Source organism: Canis lupus, chromosome X, assembly GCF_011100685.1.
Source record: "Canis lupus familiaris isolate Mischka breed German Shepherd chromosome X, alternate assembly UU_Cfam_GSD_1.0, whole genome shotgun sequence".
Lineage (NCBI taxonomy): Eukaryota > Metazoa > Chordata > Mammalia > Carnivora > Canidae > Canis > Canis lupus.
Genome location: NC_049260.1, coordinates 96,501,297 through 96,524,277, shown reverse-complemented (window position 1 = coordinate 96,524,277; position 22,981 = coordinate 96,501,297). Strand labels below are relative to the sequence as shown.

The following is a 22,981-nucleotide window of genomic DNA, read 5'->3' as shown; positions in this document are numbered from 1 at the left end:
TAGAGCTTTCAAATACTTTATTGAAATATGAAAGACCATTAATGATTCAAAAAGCTTTTTCAAAAGAGACTCTGATAAAGAAACATGCATACATAATTCATATATTTAGGATTATTCCAGAACGAACAAGTTAGAGAGAGTGAAAATTAGATACACCTATTAAAATTTAAACCCAAACGACAAATAAGAAAAAATTATCTAAACATATGCATTTTGATTTGAAAGTCGGCTTTCCAAATTCCTTCACAAGTTAAAGTGGTGCTTTTACTTCTAGAAACGGTAAATGGCCCACAATACATTATTATGGCCCGATTCCACCTTTGCACTCTCATTGCGTCCATGTCAAATGCTCAAACACCAAATCTTGCCAGTGCACGGAGAGTAGCTCTGTCTCTTGGCAGCTCATCAAGTCCACCCCCCACTCATGTACAACCCAGAATTCCAATGTATTAGTTTATAATAGAACTTCACATTTTCCTATGGACCATGGACCAGAGTATTTGTCTTGACTCATTCTGCCTCTGACAACAGATCTACCTACACAGCGGAACCTCACATAGACCGTGCTTATCACCTTTTATTGACATCTTTTGGTCTTTCCCTGTTACTTTTTTTTAATTGTTACTGTTTTCTTGTCCAACTAGACAGCAAGCCGCCTGAGCACAGTGGCTGGGTGCATTTATCTCTGTACCCCAGTCCCTATATTGTGTTTGGTGAATAAATTCTAGGAGCCCCAAAATGATACAGAATCAAATCACAAAAGCCATGAAAATATAAATGTGAGAAAAAATATAAATATCTGTCACTGTGTAAAATCTTGACTCTCCCTTAGGTTGCCATCACTTGGAACTGTTAAAAAACAACATAACCATAAGGTTTCCAGTGTTCTTGGGCTACCAAATAGGGAGACCGCTTGCACAGCCGTGGGCAGGAGCTTCCTTTCAAATTAAGGTTTTACATGGAGTACTGACAACTGGGGCAGAGGTAGATGAAAAATCCTATAATATCAAATATACTAGACGTTGAGAACATATTTTAAATGACGGGATTTTTAAATTCCGGATTGGGCTATGGGGTCCTCTATCCGGCATCAGAACACTAGGCGAAAAGGTTGCTTTCAGAATTAAAGAGCAATTCTTCACACTTTATCCAGTACTCTTTTTAACACACAGGGCACAACTCATAAATCCCCGAAGACCCTACACCACCAGAGCTAGTGGAGAGCGTAATACCTAATTAGAACCACACAGGACAAAGACAAGGGACACAAATCGGCTTCCTGCCATCTAACCAAGCAAGACATTTTAAAAGCAGTAGCTGTCAAATAATATTTCACTAAAAATGGTGCTTTTGAGAAAAACTGAGGATTATTTTTATTTATATTTGGCAAGAATTGACATTTATCTTTTATAAAGTATCGTTATGTTTTGAATCAGTTTCCCATTTGAAAATATAACTGAAAATAACCTCATTTCGAAGCTCCTCATTATTGGCAAAGTCCATTTCAGCTTTTACATGATGCTAGATACTTCCATTACAGGACTATGATGGCTTTAGAAATATATTTGCAGCTCACTGAACTGTATTATCTACAATATATAAGACTTAGCATATATTTAAATTATAGAAAATAAAGTACAAAGTATTTGATTTTTCTTCATGGTGCTTTCAGGAAGACATCAGGATCTTCTCTTCTCCCTAAAGAAAAATAATCGTGAAAATCAAGAAAAGATAAACTCACAAGCTATTAAAATTACAGGTTAACTCAAACTTGTAACCATAAAATTTCCCACGGCATAAAGCTCACAAAGATATAACCCAGTGATACAGCTCAAGCAACCAGTACTTAAAACTGAGTTCTAAAGAATAGAACAGTTTGCAATCATAACGTGTAATTTGTAAATTGGAGTTCTATTTACATCTCTATTATAAAGGCTAACTACTCATTAATTTAATTCAGCACTTAAGTCTAATTGTCAATTTATGCCTGAGCCTGGGTCCCTGTCAAAAAAGGACCTGACAGCTCATTTTTCTAATCATAAATATTTATTGTTTCAATCAAGGCATATCCTCTTACTCCAAACAAGTGATTAACCCCTTTCAGTAGATGAATAGACAATCACATATCTGCAGACATTGACCAGTATTCTGTCGTTAGCTTGATCCGTACACTAAAGTACCTTTGCTCAGGAGATGTAACAATATGTGCCTGTAGAATAATAAAGTGTACTAATTTAGTGTCCTCCTCTACAATAAAGTGTCATTAATTCAAGCACCACAAATTCAGAAAGCAGGATCACGTGGACCACGCTAACATTAGCCTTTCCAACCCTGAAGGAGAAAATAGTCTACCAATCACAGGTAAGGGACAGCCCAGGTGTTTTCCAAACTGTCCCGTCTTTCAAATGTTTTGTGCCCAAATTAGTGAAGTGAAATGGTACTTCTGCCTTGACAAAAGGGTCAAGAGAGAACATGACGGGAAAAGAGAGGTTTACATGTTGTGGGCTCATCGAATTTTTTACATTTTCCCGGAGTTTTGTTAAAAGCTTACAGTATAGCATATTGAAATCATAGCCTGTGAAGAGTCCCCTCTTGCTCGCTTGGTTGGCAACACCTACTTCCCCACTGCATGTTTCTAAAGAATTTCCCATAACCATATATTTATGAACAGGTTGACTCATAACCCCGAGCTGCCAAGCAAATCAACGGTAAACCATACCTGGAGTACCTTGTGCACTTCTAACTGAGCACTTCTTCTCAACTGGATACTGCAGAGGTATTACAATACCTTGATCTGGCTTCTGAAATGCTGAAATGAGATTTTTTATTTTCCGGAAAAATCTTTTATGAACCCCAGGTGCTGTCTGGAAAATAAAAGGCCAAGCAAATTATTCACCTATCTCCTAATGACACAAATAGGCCTACAAAATGTGGGAGGGATGCGTAGAGAGGTAACATTTGTGTAACTTGTTCAAATATTTGAAAACATAAGGAAGAAGGAAAAACAACAGTTCTAGAAGAGCTTACTTTGGTTGGCTGAATTTCCCTGCAAGAGGAGCTAATGAGCTGTCATTTCAGTTCTCCCAAGGGTGGTATTAGTTTGTACAAGCTCTTGCTCCTCGCCCTGCCCTTCCTGCCTGCTACCCATCATACATCCTGAGCCTCTGAGGGTATACAGGCCATTACCCACAATGAATGCACCAACAGAGAGAATGCAGTTAAACACAGAAAAAAGCACAGATCATACAGGTCATTAATAAAAAGCCTGAAAAACCAAACCAACAACAACAACAACCCATCCTCCCTGTCATCATTCCACAATAAAAATGCTCCACAGGAAATTAAAAATTGACCGTTACGGGACACACAACATATCGCTAGTTAGTCCCTAGACTCTCACCTCACAATGTGTCCTGCCTCATCCTTCATTAAATTTGTTCCTCCTTGGGACACTTCCCTATCCTCCCCCAAATTGCTCTCTGCCAACACTTCACCGTGACAAGGTTTTCTCTATGACACGAAAATGAAAGACTATATAAGGTCACCTTTATTTATTTGTTTGTTTGCTTTTGAAGAGATCATTATTTGCAAGTGACTATTAAAATGTATTCCTTTCCTGACATCAATTCTCTTGCAAAGGAACTGCTGAAAACGACAATTTCCTGCAAAAGCTTGCGAGCTCAGCTTTAGGCATCAACTCAAAACTGTCATTTTACATAAAATAAAATAGTATTGCTATAAGCAATTGAACAATGACTAGGTTTTTTTTTTTTTTGAAAGCTGTTTTTCAGCTCTTCCATCTGGAAGATTTTTGAGGTGGGAGCTGTTTGTTTGTTAGCAGTTAATGAGAAAACGTGAAGGCTGGCATGCAAACTTTAGCCAACTCGACTAAAAGCTGAAGACAGCATGCGGTCCATAGTAACTTAGTCATTTCCCACACTGGGGCAAGTCATTTTTCTTTGAAAGCACCGAAAAAATTCTTTCTAGCTTTAAATTAGTGCCCACTCATAGGCTCACACAGCTTGGAGCCTCAGTAGATGTAGAACATTCTCTGTCTCAGTGCCACCCCTATAGTCAAAAACACCTTCCCAGAATTTGGGGCACCTGAGTGGCTCAGTCTGTTGAACAGTCGACTCTTGATTTCAGCCCAGCTCACAATCTCGGGGTTGTGGGATCGAGCCCTGCATCGTGCCCCACATCGGGCTCTGTGCTCAGCAGGTAGTCTGCTTCAGATTCTCTCTTTCTCTCTCCCTCTGCCCCTCTCCACCTACACTCTAAAATAAATAAATAAATCTTAAAAAAAAATTTTTTAAGCACCTTTCTAGGACTCAACTTGAGACCTTATCCAAAATACCATGGCTTTTCTTACAGAGCTCCAAACAGTTCATCGGCTTCAAGAGAATCTCTAAATTGCACAGGCAGGTCATAGGCACAAAATGCCTCCTTATATTTTCCTTATGGCACTTTTTCAATTTCTAGATCACAGGACCCAGTCTTTTGTCTTTCAGGCCAATATCCACAATGAATTCACCAACAGAGAGGATAAGACCAAACAGCTTCTAGAGAAGTTAGAGTCACCAACCAGAAGAGAAACTGCTCACTCCCCCAGTGTGGAAAGATTTCAAACCACACATCTTTTTAGCTGTTCTTGTGGCTTATAAAACCATTTATCAACAGAAGCATCTTTTTTATGGGGACTTATATGCAGTTAACACTTGATTATCCACACAAACAGAAGGAATAATAGCACTAGATGTACAATTTGAATTTGGGATATAATGTTTCACTGGCAAATGACTATCCTAATTTATAGAGTTTTCCTTAGATTAGTAAGTAAAATTATTTAGCATCTACCGATGATCAAACATCCAGAAAAGCCCAAAGGCACTGAAGTCAATAAGGGGAGGTTAGTACATTTTCTTTACAATACACTGATGACAATGCACATATTAGTAAAGGATAGTTGATTGGGTGTAAAATTCTCTAAATTAACAATTTAGCAAAATTCTACTGAGTCACAGGAGATAAGTTAATACACTAGGCAATGATAAAACCTAAAAGTCTATCTAAAAGTAGAAATTCACATGGGGGTGCCTGGGTGGCTCAGTCTGTTACATGCCTGCCTTCCGCCCAGGTCATGATCCGGGGGTGCTGGGATCTAGTCCCATGTTGGGCTCTCTGCTCAGCAGGGAGCTTGCTTCTCCCTCTCCCTCTGCCTGCCACTCCCCCTGCCTGTACTCTTTTACTATCTCTTTGTCAAATAAATAAAATCCTTTTTTTAGTGTAGAAATTCATATAATATTTGTCTTTCATAATTTGGTGGATCCAGCGTTCAAATTTCATTCCACTTTTTGAAACAAATCTCAGATATACTTAGATTTCTAGCACAATCTTTGCACAGAGGATAGAATGTTACTGCCATGACTTTTCCTGCAGGGTGGCAAACTAAAGCATTGTTCCAAAAGGCAGTATAAATATCTGTCATTTAACCAGTTTTGAGAATATATTTACCACAAGAATTATACCACTGACAACTCCCGTTCTGCTACTGAACTCAGCTATTGTTCATATTTGCACATTTCTCATACCGCCATCTCTTAGTTATCCATGGAAACATGTTTTGGATCACAGCTGGTCTTCAATATGCTCTAGAGAAATTTCTTACTGTCAGGTGATATGAGCTCTGAGAACACACACTAGTTTAATATTCCCTTAGCAAAAACATAACTAAGAAAGCAAATTTAGTAGATAGAAAAAATGCAATATGCATTACAAAAATAAATATAAAGCATTTTTTAAAAAACTGTTTTCCCTTTGGAGAAAACATGCCAATCTTCTGCTCTCTTGGTGCAGATAATTACAATATCATTATATAAACGGGGTCGGACCAGACAACAGGATGAAAGGACATTTATGTTCAATAAGCCCTTTCTTCCTTAACATGATCACAATCATGTAACAATCTGCATATGATGTTATACTTGAACTAGAAGAAAACAAATTTAAAGACAAGATTAGCTAAACCCTAATAATTTAAGACATTTTCCATAAAGAATACTCTTTAGCAGCTTAAGGCTACTTCTCTGGGGAGAAGGGCTATTTCTAATCAAACTATATACAAATATAGATGTCTATATCACACATAGCTATTCTTCATAATAAATGAAATTTAATTTCTTATTCAATCATCTCTGCAGTGCTGCAGAGAATTTTAAAATATAAATGGGTAAAAGTCATTTTGATTAGATGTGTTACTGCTTTGCCTCTAATTAGTATTACAGTATTAATTATCTGTGATGATTATAAATTATTATTATTACTTATTTATTTATTTATTTATTATATAAAGCGACAACGTGTTTTAAAACATGCCCTAATTCATCTCTGTAGTTCAAAACATTTGTAGTCTACGACTTGGGCTTTCTAATTTACTGATGAATTTGTAAAGGTTAGAGCTATTTTAATTTTTTTGAAGTCTAGACTTTAGAATTTCTTAAACTCATAGATTGAGTTATTAACAGAGGTTGCTATTTGCATTTATGTTTTCAAACAACTCATAACGAAGTGCTTTCATTACAAAGACAGGCTGTTTCTTTCTCAGAAATCAAAGAAAGAATTTGAGGTCAAAATTTCAGTTGTAGAGACCTGTACATCGGTAAGATGCGATATACTACCTTGTTACATGGAAATAGATTCACTCTGCAGGCATTACGTGCAATGGCATAGTGACTCTCAAATGTTTTCAAAGCCATCAGAACCCATTTTTCTAACGAAATCTTATTTGAGCCCCAGTTGATAAGCAAAAGTGAATCTCTCAGATCAAAGATGAATTGGGGACCCAAAAGCATACCCACTTTTGTCCTCCTCTCCCTCTGTGCACCACCTCTAGCAACCCCAAGGCACCCAGGTAGAAGAACCTTAGGATTTTGCAGAGCATACCTTCAAAACCACTGTAATGTTTCCTCTAATTTTATCTGCCTACCCATGTGCTTTCCACATGGCCCAGCTGGGAGTCTTGCCTCCACACAAAGAGCAATCTTGATTACTAATATTTGGAAAATCCTCCCTTCTTTGAACTCCTATGCTAGATAACATAGCATAACATTGTTATGCTAGACAATAATCATGTTGTCCAGAGTCTGGGTGAGTTCACATTTTTGAGGGCTTACTATGTACCAGGTCTTGTGGCTAAGAGCTTTCTTTTATATGCATTATCTTATTTAACCTCCAAAATGAGCCCTATGGGGCACTTGGGTGGCTCAGTTGGTTAAGCATCTGCCTTCGGCTCAGGTCATGATTCTGGGGTCCTGGGATCCAGGCCCGAATTGGGCTTCCTGCTCAGCAAGGAGCTTGCTTCTTGCTCTTCCTCTCCCTCTGCCTGACGCTCCCCCCACTTGTGCTCTCTCTCTCTCTCTCTCTGTCAAATAAGTAAATAAAATATTTTTTAAAATGAGCCCTATGAGTGAAGAACTATTTTTAGGCTTATTTTACAGATGAAGAAATTTGTTCAAAGTTAAGTAACCTGCCCAAGGTTATAGACCTGTCAGGGAGGAGGAGGTATCATACCTGGAATCCAGATCTACGTGAGGACAAACTCAGCTCTCACATCACTGTTTAATTCATGTTGTATCTCCCTGAGAGTATTATAGGCTCTTAGAAAACAGGAGTCATGTTGTTTAATCCACCATAGAACCAACGCTCATATTGGTATCATCTGGTAAATAATTGCTTATTTAACCATTTTACACATTTTGTATACGCTTTCTAAAATTTTGCATAGGCACTAAAAGTCTGACACAATCCTTCAACTTTTGTATATTTCGCCCAAAGTGAGACCGTTCTATACAATGGTGGCTGAACAGAACTGGAACAAAAATCCTCTAAAGCCTTCTTAATGATCCATGAACAATTTTGGGTCGGAGCTTCAGTGATTTGAATTTGATGAATATTTGGGGAATGTAGGATTTGACAACTCTTTTATAAAACCAACTTAAACTTCAAACACCTTCCCATTTCCCCCAGAAACAAAAAATAAATAAAAGAGCTGTACCTCAGCACTCCAAGAACCTGTTTCTGTCTGGGACACTCTGTATGTATAAATATAACCTTGATACCTGTGAAAGAAGAAACTTCCATTACTGAAAAATTCCAAAAGAATAACAGCTGCTCTAAATTTGAGCTTAACTATTCCACATAAATGTTACATATATTGGGACACACATATATGGCACCATTGCATTCATAGGAAGAAACTCTTGGGGGATCTAACTTGCTTGCATATTATTATCTGGGTAATCCCAATTTTTAGAGAGTGTTCTTTATCTTTTCCCTTTTTTAAAATAAGAGAACTCACACTCCTAAGGGTTTGTCTAGTTGAGAGACTGGACAGAAAGAAAATAGAGACCTGTTATAATTGGTAAAAATCATGGATTATTGAATAGATTGAACAAAGTGTAGTCATGTTACTTTTAAGTACATATAGAGCTTTAAGCTGAAAAATATTTCACTGGGATAAGGTACTATCAGGTGCACTTCATAGTAGTAATAATATTAATTAAAAATATAATAAAAATAATACTATGTTTCTATAACACAACTATTATGGTTACTTTACAGTATAATATAGTAAGAAAACAAATTTGAATTAAAAAAAGACTCCTGAGGCACCTGGGTGGCTCAGTCAGTTAAACATCCAACTCTTGGTTTCAGTTCAAGTTATGATCTTGGGATCATGGGATGGAGTCTTCTGTCTGGCCTTGCACTCAGGACAGTCTGCTTGTCCCTCTCCCTCTGCCGCTCCCCCCACACCCCCGCCACCCACCACTTGCTCTCTCCATCTCTCCCTCTTGCTCTCTCAAAAATAAATAAATAAAATATTTTTAAAAAAACTCCTGCTAAAGTACTTGAAAGCAGCTTGTCCTTTGGGGTAAACATTCGCCACCATTGTTTTATGTGCAAGCATACTGTCTAACTGTATAATTGATACCAAGAGTTTCATTTTAAAAATTTTTAAATACTTTATTTATTTACTCATGAGAGACACAGAGAGAGAGAGAGAGAGGCAGAGACACAGGCAGAGGGAGAAGCAGGCTCCACGCAGGGAGCCCAATGCAGGACTCGATCCAGGGACTCCAGGGTGGATCACGCCCTGCGCCAAAGGCACATGCCAAACCACTGAGCCACCCAGGGATCCCGATACCAAGAGTTTTATATGCTGTATTAGTTTGCTTTGGCTCCCATAGCAAAATACCATAAAAAATTAAATAACACTTAAACAAAATAAATTTATTTTCTCACAGTTCCGGAGGCTAGAAGTCCAAGATCAGGATGTTAGTAACATAGCTTTCATTCTGAGACCTCTTCTCTTGACTTGTATGCAGCCACCTTCTTGCTGTGTGCTCACATGAGCTTTTCCTTGTGTGTGCATGGAGAGAGACATCTCTCTCTTCTTCTTATAAGGCTACCAATCCTATTGGATTAGAGCCCCATGCTTATGGTCTCATTTAAATTTAACTAGATACCAAAGGCCTATGTCCAAATGCAGTCACATTGCGGGGTTGGGGCTGCAACATATCAAATTGACAGGGACACGATTCAGTCCATAGCACACGGATTATCTCTTTTGGACCCCACAATAGTCTTATGAGCTTTATATTGTCAAATTAATCTTCTAGATGAGGAAACTTTGAGAAGCTAAGTTTAAAAAAAGCACACTAGAGATCAAGCAGAAAAGATGGGATTAGAATCAGGCCTGTTTAATTCTAGAGCCCTAGCTCTTGGTCCCCATACTATAATGGATATACACTATTCATTGTACTTTAGTATTTATGGTAATGCTACAATAAACTTTTACTTCATAGAAAAGTAGGGTAAGGGCAGCCCTGGTGGCTCAGTGCTTTAGCACCTGCCTTTGGCCCAGGGTGTGATCCTGGAGACCTAGGATCGAGTCCCATGTCGGGCTCCCTGCATGGAACCTGCTTCTCCCTCTGCCTATATCTCTGTTGCTTCTCTCTCTCTCTCTCTCTGTCCCTCACGAATAAATAAATAAAATCTTTAAAAAGAAAGAAAAGTAGGGTAAACTTTGTTCTAAATTATTTTGAATTATGAATATGAATATGGATCAGATTCTCTGGATCAACAGTTTTATTTTCAACATTTTCTGATTGTTATTCTTAGGCACAAGTTCAGGCCAATATAGATCTTTGGTTAGAATACATGTTAAACTCTGGGAAAAAATAAATGTATGTAAACTTTTAAGAACATATGATTCTAAAGCATTCCAAACAGAGGGTCATCCTCGAGTTATTGACTTTATTTACCATCAATTCCCTTTAGAACTAAATCTTTAAATATGTGGAGTAGGGGGGCTTGGGTGACTCAGTCAGTTGCATGCCCAACTCTCAGTTTAGGCTCAGGTCATGATCTTGTGGGGTCATGGGATTGAGCCCTGCATTGGGCTCTGTACTCAGCGGGGAATCTGCTGGAGATTCTCTCTCTCCCTCTCCCTTTGCCCCTGCCCCCCAAATGAATAAATAAATCTTTAAAAAAATGTGGTTTTAATTATTATATCTTTAATCAATATCCATCAGTACCGATTACCTAAAGGACAAAAATCATACATCTAAAACACTATAATCAAGTTCATTTCATTCGAGAAATCAAAAAAATTCGATTTAATTGCTGGTGTCATTATAGGAAATTTTCATTTTTGTTATGAAGGTTTGCCAGCACACTTAGATCATATAGAAAATAGCTTGATATATGCACATATATAACATATGCAAAAGAAATATAAAATATTACATTGTTAAAGACTTTTGTTTTTGAAACTATAAATTCTACCTCAAAGTCCACTGATTAGGTAAGTACTCTATAGGGAACAAGGGAGGGCTTTGTTTTCCATTTTTCACCATGGGAACTTAAAACGTAAGGTTTTAAGTGATTTTCTTAAAGTCATATAGCAAAATGGAGACAGAATCAGACAACTAGCATAGGTCCTTAGTCCCATTTTGCCTATGGGAAGTGATTAATGGCAGTAATTCAGTATCATTAAAGGTGATGTGGGAATGCATTATTTAAAATCTCAGCAGTGATGCAAGCCAAATCGTCAGCAACTAGTTTTCACTTTCTAAAACAGCGAGTCTCTAAAAAATACAAAGAATCTATCTCCCTACTATCATTCAGCCTCATTTAGTCAAAATAAATGAGTCTGTTTTGAAAATTGTTTCCTAACGAATCTGATCTTATCTCACTTTCAGTTAAGCAGCAGGAACCTGAGTACCACTTCAAAAGCCCTTACCTCCTTCAGTCTCTGAACCACCTGGTGTCAGTGGCACCTAAAACTTCTTGCAATTAACCCATCTAATATTAAGAATTTCCTACTCCCCCGCCCCTCAGATTTCTGAATGAGCAGAATCATTTCACCCCTCAACTAAGCCAGTAGTTCATCTCTTCCACTTTCAGGTCACTGAAGTAACTGACCCAGGATCCCTTGAAGTCAACTCTCATTTCCCCATGGCCTGGATGGAAGAGATCCAAAACAGTACCATCCAAATTACACTGCAAGGGTAATGTCCTCATCGTCACCTGGGAACTCGTTACAAATGTAGGATCTCGGGCCCTGGCCCAGAACTGCTGAATCAGAATGTGTAGTTTTACAACATCTCCAGGTGCTTTGTAAGTCAAGTTATGGATGTGCTGATTCAAACGCAGAAAGAATGCCCACACCTTATTGGGAGTATTGATGGCAATTCAGCCAAGTCAAGCTGGCTTCTTTCACTCACCAAGGACACTTCTGTGCCACCTCCTCCATAGTCATTCAGTCTCTCCTTTAGGAACTAAAAGTACACTGATTGTGAGGAGCACTGAGTAATGTACAGAAGTGTTGAATCATTCTATGGTACACCCAAAAGCAATATAACTCTGTATGTTAACTATACATCTGTAAAGATTTTTTTTTAATTTCAAAATAAGTAAAAATCTTTCAGGAAAAAATAAATATAAGCTGAAGCTTTTTCAATTGTTTCAGTCTTCAGAGAGCAGTGTTTCTGAACCATGTACTTCCTCTTCTCCAACAGAATTTCATTGTTTTGTTTTCTGTTGCTTGAGTTATGAAATAATCATTTTAAAATATAAAATTAAACTAAAATATTGAATATGTTTTCTCAAACTACACATGCTCTCTCCCCATCCACTGAAAAATCACTGTTCTAGAAAAAAATCGGAAATAAAGTTATAAAAAGAGCTATAAAATTGTGCATATTTTTAACCTAATGAATGACCCTGCTTATCTTCACTACACTCCAAGGAATCAATGGATAAAGCAATTTCACAGAGATTTTCATACTAGTTCTATTTCAATGGTGAAAAAAATAGAATTAACCTGAGTACCCCTAAATAAGGAATGTTATTCAAAATAAGAAAATGGCAGTAGAAAGAACCATTCAAAATAATACCGAAGTATTTTTCAAAAAATGTTAAGCACATGGGTTATGTTAAAATAAATTATGATATGTGAAAGAAGTGAACACACAGAGACACCACTCTGATTACAACTATTCAGAACCATACTTGTATGTATACAAACTAGATGTAAGTTTAAACTAATATAAATGCATCCTTGCATATTAATTTTTCCTATAAAGTTATATAAGTAGCTACTAATTTTTTTAAAGAAAAGGAAACAAAATTACAATTTGGTGCTTTACAAATCTATTCTAGCCAAGTCACAAATCAGAAAAATACAATTTATGTTTAAAAACCATTACATCCCTTTCAAGATTATCTTTCCTCTGGCTCCTTCCATTAATACAGACAAACCAAGAATGCTATGTAATTTTAAATTCCTTCCTCCATCAAATCTTTTGTCAGACTTGTCAATTAGCTTGGAATTTAAAATTTATCCTGGAAGAAAAATCTAGTAAATCAATGATTGGTAGAAAACAGAGGCTTTTTTGTTGCTGTTGTTGTTATTGACATTAATTTTAACTAGAATTTTGCATTTTAATGACTACAAAGCATGTGTTGATTCAGGCCCTGCTAATATTAAAATTTGCCTTAATTTTTTCAAAAGCTGTCCCAACTCTTTAAAAAGTTCTCTAGTTAGAAATGAACCAGAAGAAAGCAACCTGATTTAGTTCTTATTTTCTCAAGGGGTCAGTGTTAGGGACAGATCTTGGTTTAGAACTAACAAAACCACATCAGTTCCATCTTTATACCACTTCAAGGACTACAAAAAAGTTTAGTTACATTTGCCTTCTTCATGACACTGCAAATAAAAACAAGCTAGTGCCCAGTCTTGTCTATACAAAGCAATGCTATGCACAAAATTCAAGGCACAATTAAAATGTGACTGATTTTAAAACAAATACTTCAGAACTTTTATACCCAGAATAATGGTATCCTGTACAAAGCCATCATTATTGAGTCAAGATTCTGAGTCAAGAGATTTCTGAATTTTCTATGGCAGGATCTTCATTTTTTCAGACTGAACTTGAATTTTCAGAACCATCAAGTCATTCACCTTCAAGTCTGATGGGAAAACTATGTAAACCAGTTTCGATGAGTCATGACAATAAATATAATCTCTTCTTCCCCCGAGCTGCCACATAACGTTTTATTCATGTACTCCTATGATGCCCTGGCTTAGTATTGCAATTATTTGTAGATCTTTTATTTACATTAACAAACGCCTCCTACATGTTAACTTTATAAATTAGCTAATAATCCTCTGAGGATTATTAACCCTATGCGGTAAGTACTATTTTTACTACCATTTCCCTTTTCACAGATAAGGGACCCGAGGTACAGAAAGTTTAAGTAACTTGCCAGAAGTAAAATAGCTAGTTTAGGGTCAAATTGGTATGCACCCAGAGAGTTTGGATGAAAGAGCTAGGCTCTTAACCATCTTTCCATGCTGCCTCTCTCTTATACCACCGGGAATAAATTGGTCTTAAGGTGACTCCAAAAGCATGGTTCTCAAAAAGGGAGGGAGTCTACTTGGCCTCAGGGCTGGAAGTATCCAATGAGGGGGCGAGGAAAAGAAGAGGCTGGCCGAAAGAGGCCAGCTGAGGAGAGCCCAAAAAAGATCATCTCAGACTTCCCCTTCACATACGCAAATGACATCCTCAGATTAATCTCGCAACTTTAATTTCACATCGCCAGCCAGAATCAGCACTTGCCTTTGATTTACTGCTTGTGAATTGTCCATTTGGGGGTTTATGTGATGCAACTTTAATCCTAGGCTGGCTTTCAGGTTTGTTCTGCCATTAAAGGATGGTACTCAGAAAATCCAAAATAATTCTGTTGACCTAAATTATCATGGAGATAAATGCGGCACCAACACACACATATCCAATTGTAATAAAAAACTAACTGTAAATTAAGTCATAATTTCTCATTCTTTTGAGTTCTTTGCTACAACGTTCTCCTCTATTTCAACTGATAAACTGGAACTTTATTTCGTCACTGCTCCTTCCCCCATTTCTCCAGTTCAATGGTTTGATAGGCACTTTATTCCCAGTCATCCCTTAAATCTCAGAGGACAAAAAGATAATTATCCTTTTATCTAAAGACATATATGTCAAATGACTTCATTAGGTGTCCTTGCAACTAAAGAATCTAATAGCATTCCTGCTTCCAAATCTTCCATTGGATAGGTAGCAAACAAAGTCAGAGCTGTATAGGAGGATGCTAATTATGGAAATAAACTATTTCTGCAAACTAATTATTTTAAATATTTTAAATAGGTTTTTCTCCTCCTATCACATCAAACTATCCCAGTGGACATGTAGGACTTTCCCAATGACTATCTACATTGAGAGTGAGAAGGGAAGAAATGTGAGAGTCCAAGTATAACTTAGAAGAAACTTAATATACCTAGAAAACCAAAAAGAATAAACTACACTAAAATAAAATAAAATAAAAACTATTTGCATTAATAAGAGCCTTTAGTATACAAGATGAATACAAGAAAAATAGGTATATTTAGTAGCTTTCTTAAGCAACAGAAAATATGGTGGAAGAAGAAAACCCTATTTACAAAAAAAATAAAAAATAAAAAATAAAAAAAAAGAAAACCCTATTTACGATAGAAACAAAAAAAATCGACACACACATTCATACACACAATGATTAGAAATAAACTTAAAAACTGTGCAAAACCTATAGGAAGAAAACTATAAAACTTTATTGATAGACATAAATTTTTAAAATTAATAAATGGAGAGATGTATCTGGTTTTTTTAATGAGAAAACTACGTTCTTTAAAGATGACAATTCTTTTTTTTTAATTTTTTTTTATTTATTTATGATAGTCACACAGAGAGAGAGAGAGAGAGGGAGAGAGAGAGGCAGAGACATAGGCAGAGGGAGAAGCAGGCTCCATGCACCGGGAGCCCGACGTGGGATTCAATCCCGGGTCTCCAGGATCGCGCCCTGGGCCAAAGGCAGGCGCTAAACCGCTGCACCACCCAGGGATCCCGACAATTCTTAATTTATTAATGAGTTTAATGTAGTCCCAATGGGATTTTTTTTAATTTGACAAAATTATTCTATATTTCATCTCAAAGAACCAATAAGTAAGAATTGCAAATAATTGAGGCGCCTGGCTGGCTCAGTCAGTGAAGTGTGTGACTCTTGAGCTCAGGGTTGTGAGTTCGAGTCTCATGTTGGGTGTGGAGATTACTTAAAAATAAAATCTTTGGATAAAAAAGAATAGCAAAGTATTTAAATGTATTAAACATTATCATACTATAATACTAGTAATACAAGAATAAATAGATCAGTTGAGCCAAATAGATGGGAAAGAATAATTGTTATTGTTAGAGTTTAATATATGGTAAAGGAGGCGAGGAAATCAATGAGGAATGGCGTTCTATTTGTAAATCATACTGGGCCAATTGTTAGCTAAAATCAAATCAAAATCAAATAGATCCCTTCTCCACATCAAAATGAAATTCCAAACAGAATTGAAGAGTTAAGTGTAAACTAACCAAACTGTAAATTGAAAACAAAAACTAAAGTGAAGTTGCATGACATCTCTGGAGAACTTTCTAAGCTGGGAAGCAAAGGAGGAAATTACGCACAAAGGAAATAAGCGACAGATCTGACTACCAAAAATGTTAATTTTTTGTGTATCAGAGAGAAGTAATGGTAAACATCAAACTGAGAAAAGGTACTTGCAACAGATGAAAGATTAGTATATAAAAATTCATAATGTATTAAGAAAAATAGTAGGATCCAAATGGTAAAATGGCAAAATGCACAAAGAGCCAGTTTATGAACAGGAAATACAATAGCTTACCAACCATATAAAAGACACTCGCTCACTAATCAAAGAAATATGAAATGAAGAGTGAGACACCAAATTTCAAGGAGAACTTTTGTTAACAGTATACCCATTTCTAGGGAAGCTACAGTGAAATGGACAGTCTCATGCATTACTGATGAACATATATGTAAACTGGCATAACCATTAGGAAAAATATTTGGTGATCATATATATATCAAGAATCCTAAGCTGTCAATGTTTTCTGACCTGGAAATTGCACATCTTGAAATTCATTATAAGAAAGTAATCATAAATACAAGGAAATCTTTATGGACTAAAATAAGAAACATGATGACATTTGTAACTGCAAAGAAAAATGAAATTATTTAAATGTCTAAAAATAGGTGATTGGTTAAGAAAAATATAATACAGTCACTGGCTGAACTATCACGCAACCATTAAAAAATGATGTCTTAAAATCATTTGTAAGAATATTATATATGAATGGCGTTTTTTTCATATTAAATGGAAAATGCAGTGGAATACAATACACACTTGTGTGCTCAGAAAGAAATTTATTTTATTAAAATATGGAAGAAAATTCACTTAATTTTCAACAATAATTGTCTTTAGGTTATAAAACTGTAGATGATTTCTCTCATTTCCATTCTTACATTTTAAAATTTTCTATAAGAAGAATAGGTATTAGGAACTATTTTTAAAGACTCATTATACAAAAATCTGCATTTATGTATTGAAAATAACTGAAAGGAAAATTCACTTTAAAGGAAAGTGAACAAATCTGTAAATGAAAAACTTCTTGAGTACTTTATAGATCCAATGTTCCCAAACTGAACAGAGGGAAAAGCCATATCTAAAGGCCGTTATTGGGGGCTCAGAACCAGGGAACGGAGCAAGCACAGTTTGAAAGTAGAGTTTAAAATAAAGTTTGATGACTTCCCATTCAGTTTTCCCTCCCTTCCCCTATGATCTTCTGTACTGTTTCTTATATTCCACATTTGAGTGAAGCCATATGATAATTGTCTTTCTCCAATTGACTTATTTCGCTCAGCATAATACCCTCCAGTTCCATTCACTTTGATGTAAATGGTGGGTATTCATTCTTTCTGATGGCTCAGTAATATTCCATTGTGCATGTGTGTGTGTGTGTGTGTGTGTGTGTGTGTGTGTATTATATCTTCTTTATCCATTCATCCATGGGGTAATTGGGTGATGGGCATTAAGGAGGACACATGACGTGATGAGCACTGGCTGTTATATGCAACAGATGAATTATTGAACTCAACATCTGAAACTAACGATGTCCTTACTATATTTTGGCTAATTGAATTTAAACAAATAAAAACAATAAAAACAGATAAAAGTTTGAAATAATACATAATGTATTATTTCTATAATAAAAATGCAGAAACTAAAGCTCAACCAAACCTTCTTGGATAATGGGTGAAAATAAAAGATAGAATGAGAAACTACTCTCAGTGAACTCTACAATCAATTCATGTTTGTTAGCTGTATCTTATTGTTCTTATGCATATGACACCATTCACATTGTCATTTCTACTGCATATCATAAGCATACAAATTTTGGGTTGAAATGAGTACATATTTTATTTCAAAATAAAATTTGATTTTTGTTACTACATCGTAGTACTAAAATGGGGGCATGAAATATTTACGTTTATCAAAAGGGACCCGTGGCTCAAAAAGATTGAGAAACTCTCATAAAAGACAATGAATCCTTGTGTCTTTCCCCTGTAGCACAGTCTGGCAATCACACTCTAAGACTTGAGGCCCCAGTGTGCCCATCAAAAGACATGCTAGGAGACTCCCAGTTTGCCTACTACCATCTGCTACTTCATAAGGTTTGGGTGGAGAACTCAGAGTCATAAAAACTGCATTTATGCAAGATTCACTTTGGGTAAAAACTTAAATGTTCGAGAAATCCCCACTCTGCCTAAGTTAATTCCTTATGTGGTCAAGCCTACATAAGCAAAAGGTTATCCTTTTCTTTTCTTTTTTTAAAGATTTTATTTATTTATTCATGAGAGACACAGAGAGGCATAGACATAGGCAGAGGGAGAAGCAGCTCCTTGTGGGGACCCCAATGCAGGGCTCGTTCCCCGATCCCAGGATCACAACCTGAGTCAAAGGCAGATGCTCAACCACTGAGCCACCCAGGCATCCTGGTAGTCCTTTTCTTTTGCATATTTTTCCAATAGTGATCTTCAGCAGAAGGTAGGCACACATTACAATCCTTATTTAGTAGGTATGAGGACCAAGACCCAGGGAAGTTGAATGACTTCCCCAGAGCCCACACCCTGGCCTGATTATCAGTCTAAAGCTCTTTGCAGGAATGCCTGGGTGGCTTGGCATTGAGCATCTGCCTTTGGCTCAGGGTATAATTCCGGAATCTGGGATAGAGCCCCGCATCGGGCTCCCCACAAGGAGCTGCTTCTCCCTCTGCCTATGTCTCTGTCTCTCTCTCATGAATAAATAAATAAAATCTTTAAAATAAATAAATAAATAAACAAATAAATAAATAAAATCTTTTAAAAAATAAAATAAGCTCTTTGCAGTGAAGAAGAGTATTTGCCTTGGCAATTCATTGGTTAGTTCAAAAATATTTATTGAATGCCTACCATGTACCTCGTAACGTGCCTCATCACGGCTATTATGTGCTAGCCTGTGTTCCTTGTACAGGAGACGATGTCCCTGCCTTCACTGAGTTTCAATTTTGCTGAGAAACACAGCAATACATAAGTAAACAATCAAATATCAGACAGTTTAGAGCTCCTTGAAGAAAAATAAAGTCATAGAGTATAACAGGCACAGGGAGAAGGTACTTAATTTAGATAGGGTGGTCAAGGAAGTGGTCTCTGAGGCAAGAGGCAAAAGTAATAAAGTCTAAAGATGCTGGGAAGAGAGCACAGCTGGCAGGTTTGAGAAACAACAAAGGGGCCAGCATGACTGAGTCTTTAGGTGCATCTTGCCATACTGTCTCATCTTACTCCCCTGCTCAGGCTTCCTTTTTTTGCCTCTAGGCTAAGGGGCTGATTAGCCCCTTTGTCAGCCTCTCTAAAGAAGCCCCTTTCACTTGCCCACTCCTTCCACCACATTCTTTTGAATGAAAAGAGCCCAAGAATACTAGGCGGCTTTCACTGACCTTCCCAAGTTTCCACTTGGGAAAAAAATAACGTAAGCAAATCATAAAGATCTGAGCCCAAGACTAGTATCAAAAAGACAATAAGTAACAAGTGTCAGCAAGGATGTGGAGAAAAGGGAACCCTCTTGCACTTTTGGTAGGACTGTAAATTGGTGCAACAACTATGGAAAACAGTGTGGAGGGATCCCTGGATAGCTCAGTGGTTTAGAGCCTGCCTTCGGCTCAGGGCATGATCCTGGAGTCCCGGGATCGAGTCCCTACATCAGGCTCTCTGCATGGAGCCTGCTTCTCCCTCTGCCTGTGTCTCTGTCTCTCTCTTTGTCTGTGTCTCTCATGAATAAATAAAGTCTTTTAAAAAAAAAACAATGTGGAGGTTCCTTAAAAAAGTTGGAATAGAAATACCATGATCCAGTAATTCTACTACTGGGCATTGACACCAAGAAAACAAAAACACTAACTCAAAAAAATACATGCACCCTATGTTTATTGCACTATTATTTACAATAGCCAAGATATGGAAGCAATCCAAGTGTCCGTCAACAGATGAATGGAGGGATCCCTGGGTGGCTCAGTGGTTTAGGGCCTGCCTTCAGCTCAGGATGTGATCCTGGAGTCCTGGGATCAAGTCCCGCATCAGGCTCCCTGCAAGGAGCCTACTTCTCCCTCTGCCTGTGTTTCTGCCTCCCTCTCTCTGTGTCTCTCATGAATAAATAAATAAAAATCTTTAAAAACAAAAACAAAAAAACACAAGTTATTTTTAAAAAACAGATGAATGGATAAAGAAGAGGTGGTATAATATATAGAAAGGAATATTACTCAGCCATAAAAATGAAATCCTGCCATTTGCAATGACATGGGTGAAGCTAGAGACTAGTGAAATAAGTCAGTCAGAGAAAGACAAATACCATATGATATCATATCTTATGATTTCACTTACATGCAGAATCTAAAAAAGAAAATAAACAAACATACTCTTAAATACAGAGAGAGAACAAACTGGTGGTTGCCAGAGGGGAGAGGGATGGTGAGGGGATGGGCAAAATAGGTGAAGGGAATTAAGAGGTCCAAATTTCTAGTACCTTCTCACACTTCAATTAAAACAAGCTCAGCAATTTAGAAGCTTGGTTATTGACACAGGTTCAATCTGTACCCCCGCCGCCCCACCTCACCCCACTCCTGGTTATAAAATAAATAAGTCACAAAGATGAAGGGTATAACCTAGGGGATATAATCAACAACACTGTAATAACTTTGTATGGTGACAAATGGTGACTACACTTGCCGTGGTGAGCATTTTGTAGTGTGTAGAACTGTCAAATCACTATGCTGTACACTGGAAACTAATATAACGCTGTATGACAACTGTACTGCAAAAGGAAAAAAAAGATCCGAGCCCAAGAGAGTCAAGTGCTTCCACATGTTCTCTTGAAGTCTTTATAATAAATGTACTTAGCAAGGCCTGAGAGTTGCCACAAACTTGGCCTGACCATGTTAAAAAAATAAATAAACAAAATAAACGAAAATCATCTAATAACAGCCTCAGCATGATCTTTTTTCACGGACCCAAAAAGTACTTCACAATCTTGCAGTGTATCATTAGGTATCAAAATTACTACCAAGCATTTTCCTTCATTTTGTTTCTGACTAGAACCGACTACACAGCACAGGTGTTTCACATGTGACACAAAGTGATCAAGCTAGGTCCTTCCTTGGAAATGTGCCATGAGTACTGAAAGAACTCAACTGGAGAAAAATACAATAATAATGATAATAGCTTACATTTACTGGACATTTATGATGTGTCAAGTCCAGTGTTAAATTCTTTACCTGCATTTGATCCTCGCCATCCTATGAGGTAGGTCGTATTATTATACTCATTTTATGGACAAGAAAACTGAAGGACTGAGAGTTCAACTTGCCAAGGTCACAAGCCTGCCATCAGACTAGCACAGGATTAGGTCTCAGATCTCCCTGACTCGGAGCCCTTGAGGCAAAGATGAAGGTACATCTGATTTAAAATGGGTGTTAGACTAAGGCATGCCTAGGCAAGCGGCAAAGCTGAATCATAACAAGGGTGTTTTCCCTCCATGCCCTTTACCACTACTGTCAGTCCTAGCTTTTTATCAAGAAGGGTCCTACCTCTGAAACTCTCTGCCCCCACACACAGCTTCTCTCAAAGAAGCGAAGTAAGCAGATGCCAAGAGGCAGTTTCACTTACAAATACCCCGATTGGCACCCCGACCTAACCAGAATTGCACTCCTAAAGTCACGGATTCCGTTTCTCAGTCTTCTTCCTCTCCCAGAATGTGATGGTTTCCTTTGGGAGGACACCTCCAATTCCATTTAAAGGGATCTGGAGAGAGGTCTTTCCTTTCCTCAGGAGCTGGTGGCCCCAGTTTTGGCCAGTCCACCATGCCAAGGCTCCACCTAGCTGGCCTCGACTAAAGGTCAAAACTGGAAGTTGGGAGCCTGGATCTTTCTCAGAGCAAAGGTAGATTCTAGGCTGCGTTTCCCCACCCCAAAGGGCATTCTCTGCAGCTGCCACAAAAGACCCAGGGAGGCCCTTCTGGAGAGTGAAGGCCCTGGGAGTGAAAGCCCCATGAGGGGCCTCAAAGCACGACCCCCTAAGCTGGACCGTGGGAAGGCCTTGGCGCCGTCACATGAGCCGTGGAGGAGGCCTCAACGCCTCACATGAGCCTGCACCCCCGGCCGGTGCCCTCATGGGGCCTGGAGCCTGCGGCCACCGCGACATACTCACAGCACACACAGGCAGTACACGCCAGGGACGCTCTCGCTGTCTCTCAGCAAATAGCTGCCATCCAGCCCCGTGGCAAGCAGGAGCTTCTCCCCGGTCTCCCGGCTGATTTTGCCATGGTACACGGCTACCGCGTCCATGGCCTGGTGGACTCTTGGGCCGCTGAGGCGTGGGACAGTGGAGGGCAGATGCCACTGCTGCTGCAACCGGGCCCGGAGTCAGCCACCTGACTCCCAGTTCAGCCAGATGTGCAGAAAAAGAGAGAGGAGCACCCGAACCCGAACAACAGGATGTTGTCTCTCTGCCTTAAAACCTCCTTCTCACACTTCAATTAAAACCAGCTCAGCAATTTAGAAGCTTGGTTATTGCCACAAGGTTCAATCCCCCTCCCCGCCCTACCCTACCCCACCCTACACACAGGGTTCGGAAGGAGAAGGGAGGTCAATTGGAAGAATGTCCTGGCAAGATATGGACTGTACTACCAGGGCAGACTCTGGCACACAGACAGGAATGCTTGCTAATGCTTCCACTCTTACAGTTTTCCCAGGGGCCACCAGAGATGACTTAGCTTAACTAAGTTCCCAAAAGGGTTGATGATAGAGGCAAGGTGTACATGGCCTTCTTGTGGGGCAGAAACATGCTGACAGAGAATGAAAGAACCTAAAGCTCTGAGACCAAAACACAGAAACTACCAGAACTATCAGTGTGCAGTCATTCCTGAGCACAGCCAGAGGCTCCTACACAATCAGAAGTAGTCAGTGAAAAACCAACA

The 22,981-nt window shown here is 38.2% G+C and overlaps 1 protein-coding gene across 1 annotated transcript; it reads right to left on the bottom strand.

Annotated features, from left to right (window-relative positions):
* On the bottom strand, window positions 1-22,546 carry SH2D1A (SH2 domain containing 1A). Its single transcript, XM_038588258.1, has 4 exons — window positions 22,213-22,546; window positions 8,051-8,114; window positions 2,720-2,864; window positions 1-1,698 (listed from the first exon to the last, which is right to left on the bottom strand). Exons 1-4 carry the CDS (start codon window positions 22,347-22,349, stop codon window positions 1,658-1,660), a joined length of 387 nt encoding a protein of 128 aa, XP_038444186.1. The 5' UTR covers window positions 22,350-22,546; the 3' UTR covers window positions 1-1,657.
* Between the last annotated feature and the right edge of the window lie 435 nt (window positions 22,547-22,981).

Bases quoted from the DNA above. Each gene is read 5' to 3' on its own strand.
- SH2D1A (XM_038588258.1), bottom strand. From the start codon at position 22,349: ATGGACGCGGTAGCCGTGTACCATGGCAAAATCAGCCGGGAGACCGGG. The intron at 8,115-22,212 runs GTGAGTATGTCG...CTTCTTTCACAG, and splicing joins GTGTACTGCCTGTGTGTGCT to GTATCAAGGTTATATTTATA. The intron at 1,699-2,719 runs GTATGGTTTACC...ATTTTTCTTTAG, and splicing joins AAGTGCACAAGGTACTCCAG to GGAGAAGAGAAGATCCTGAT.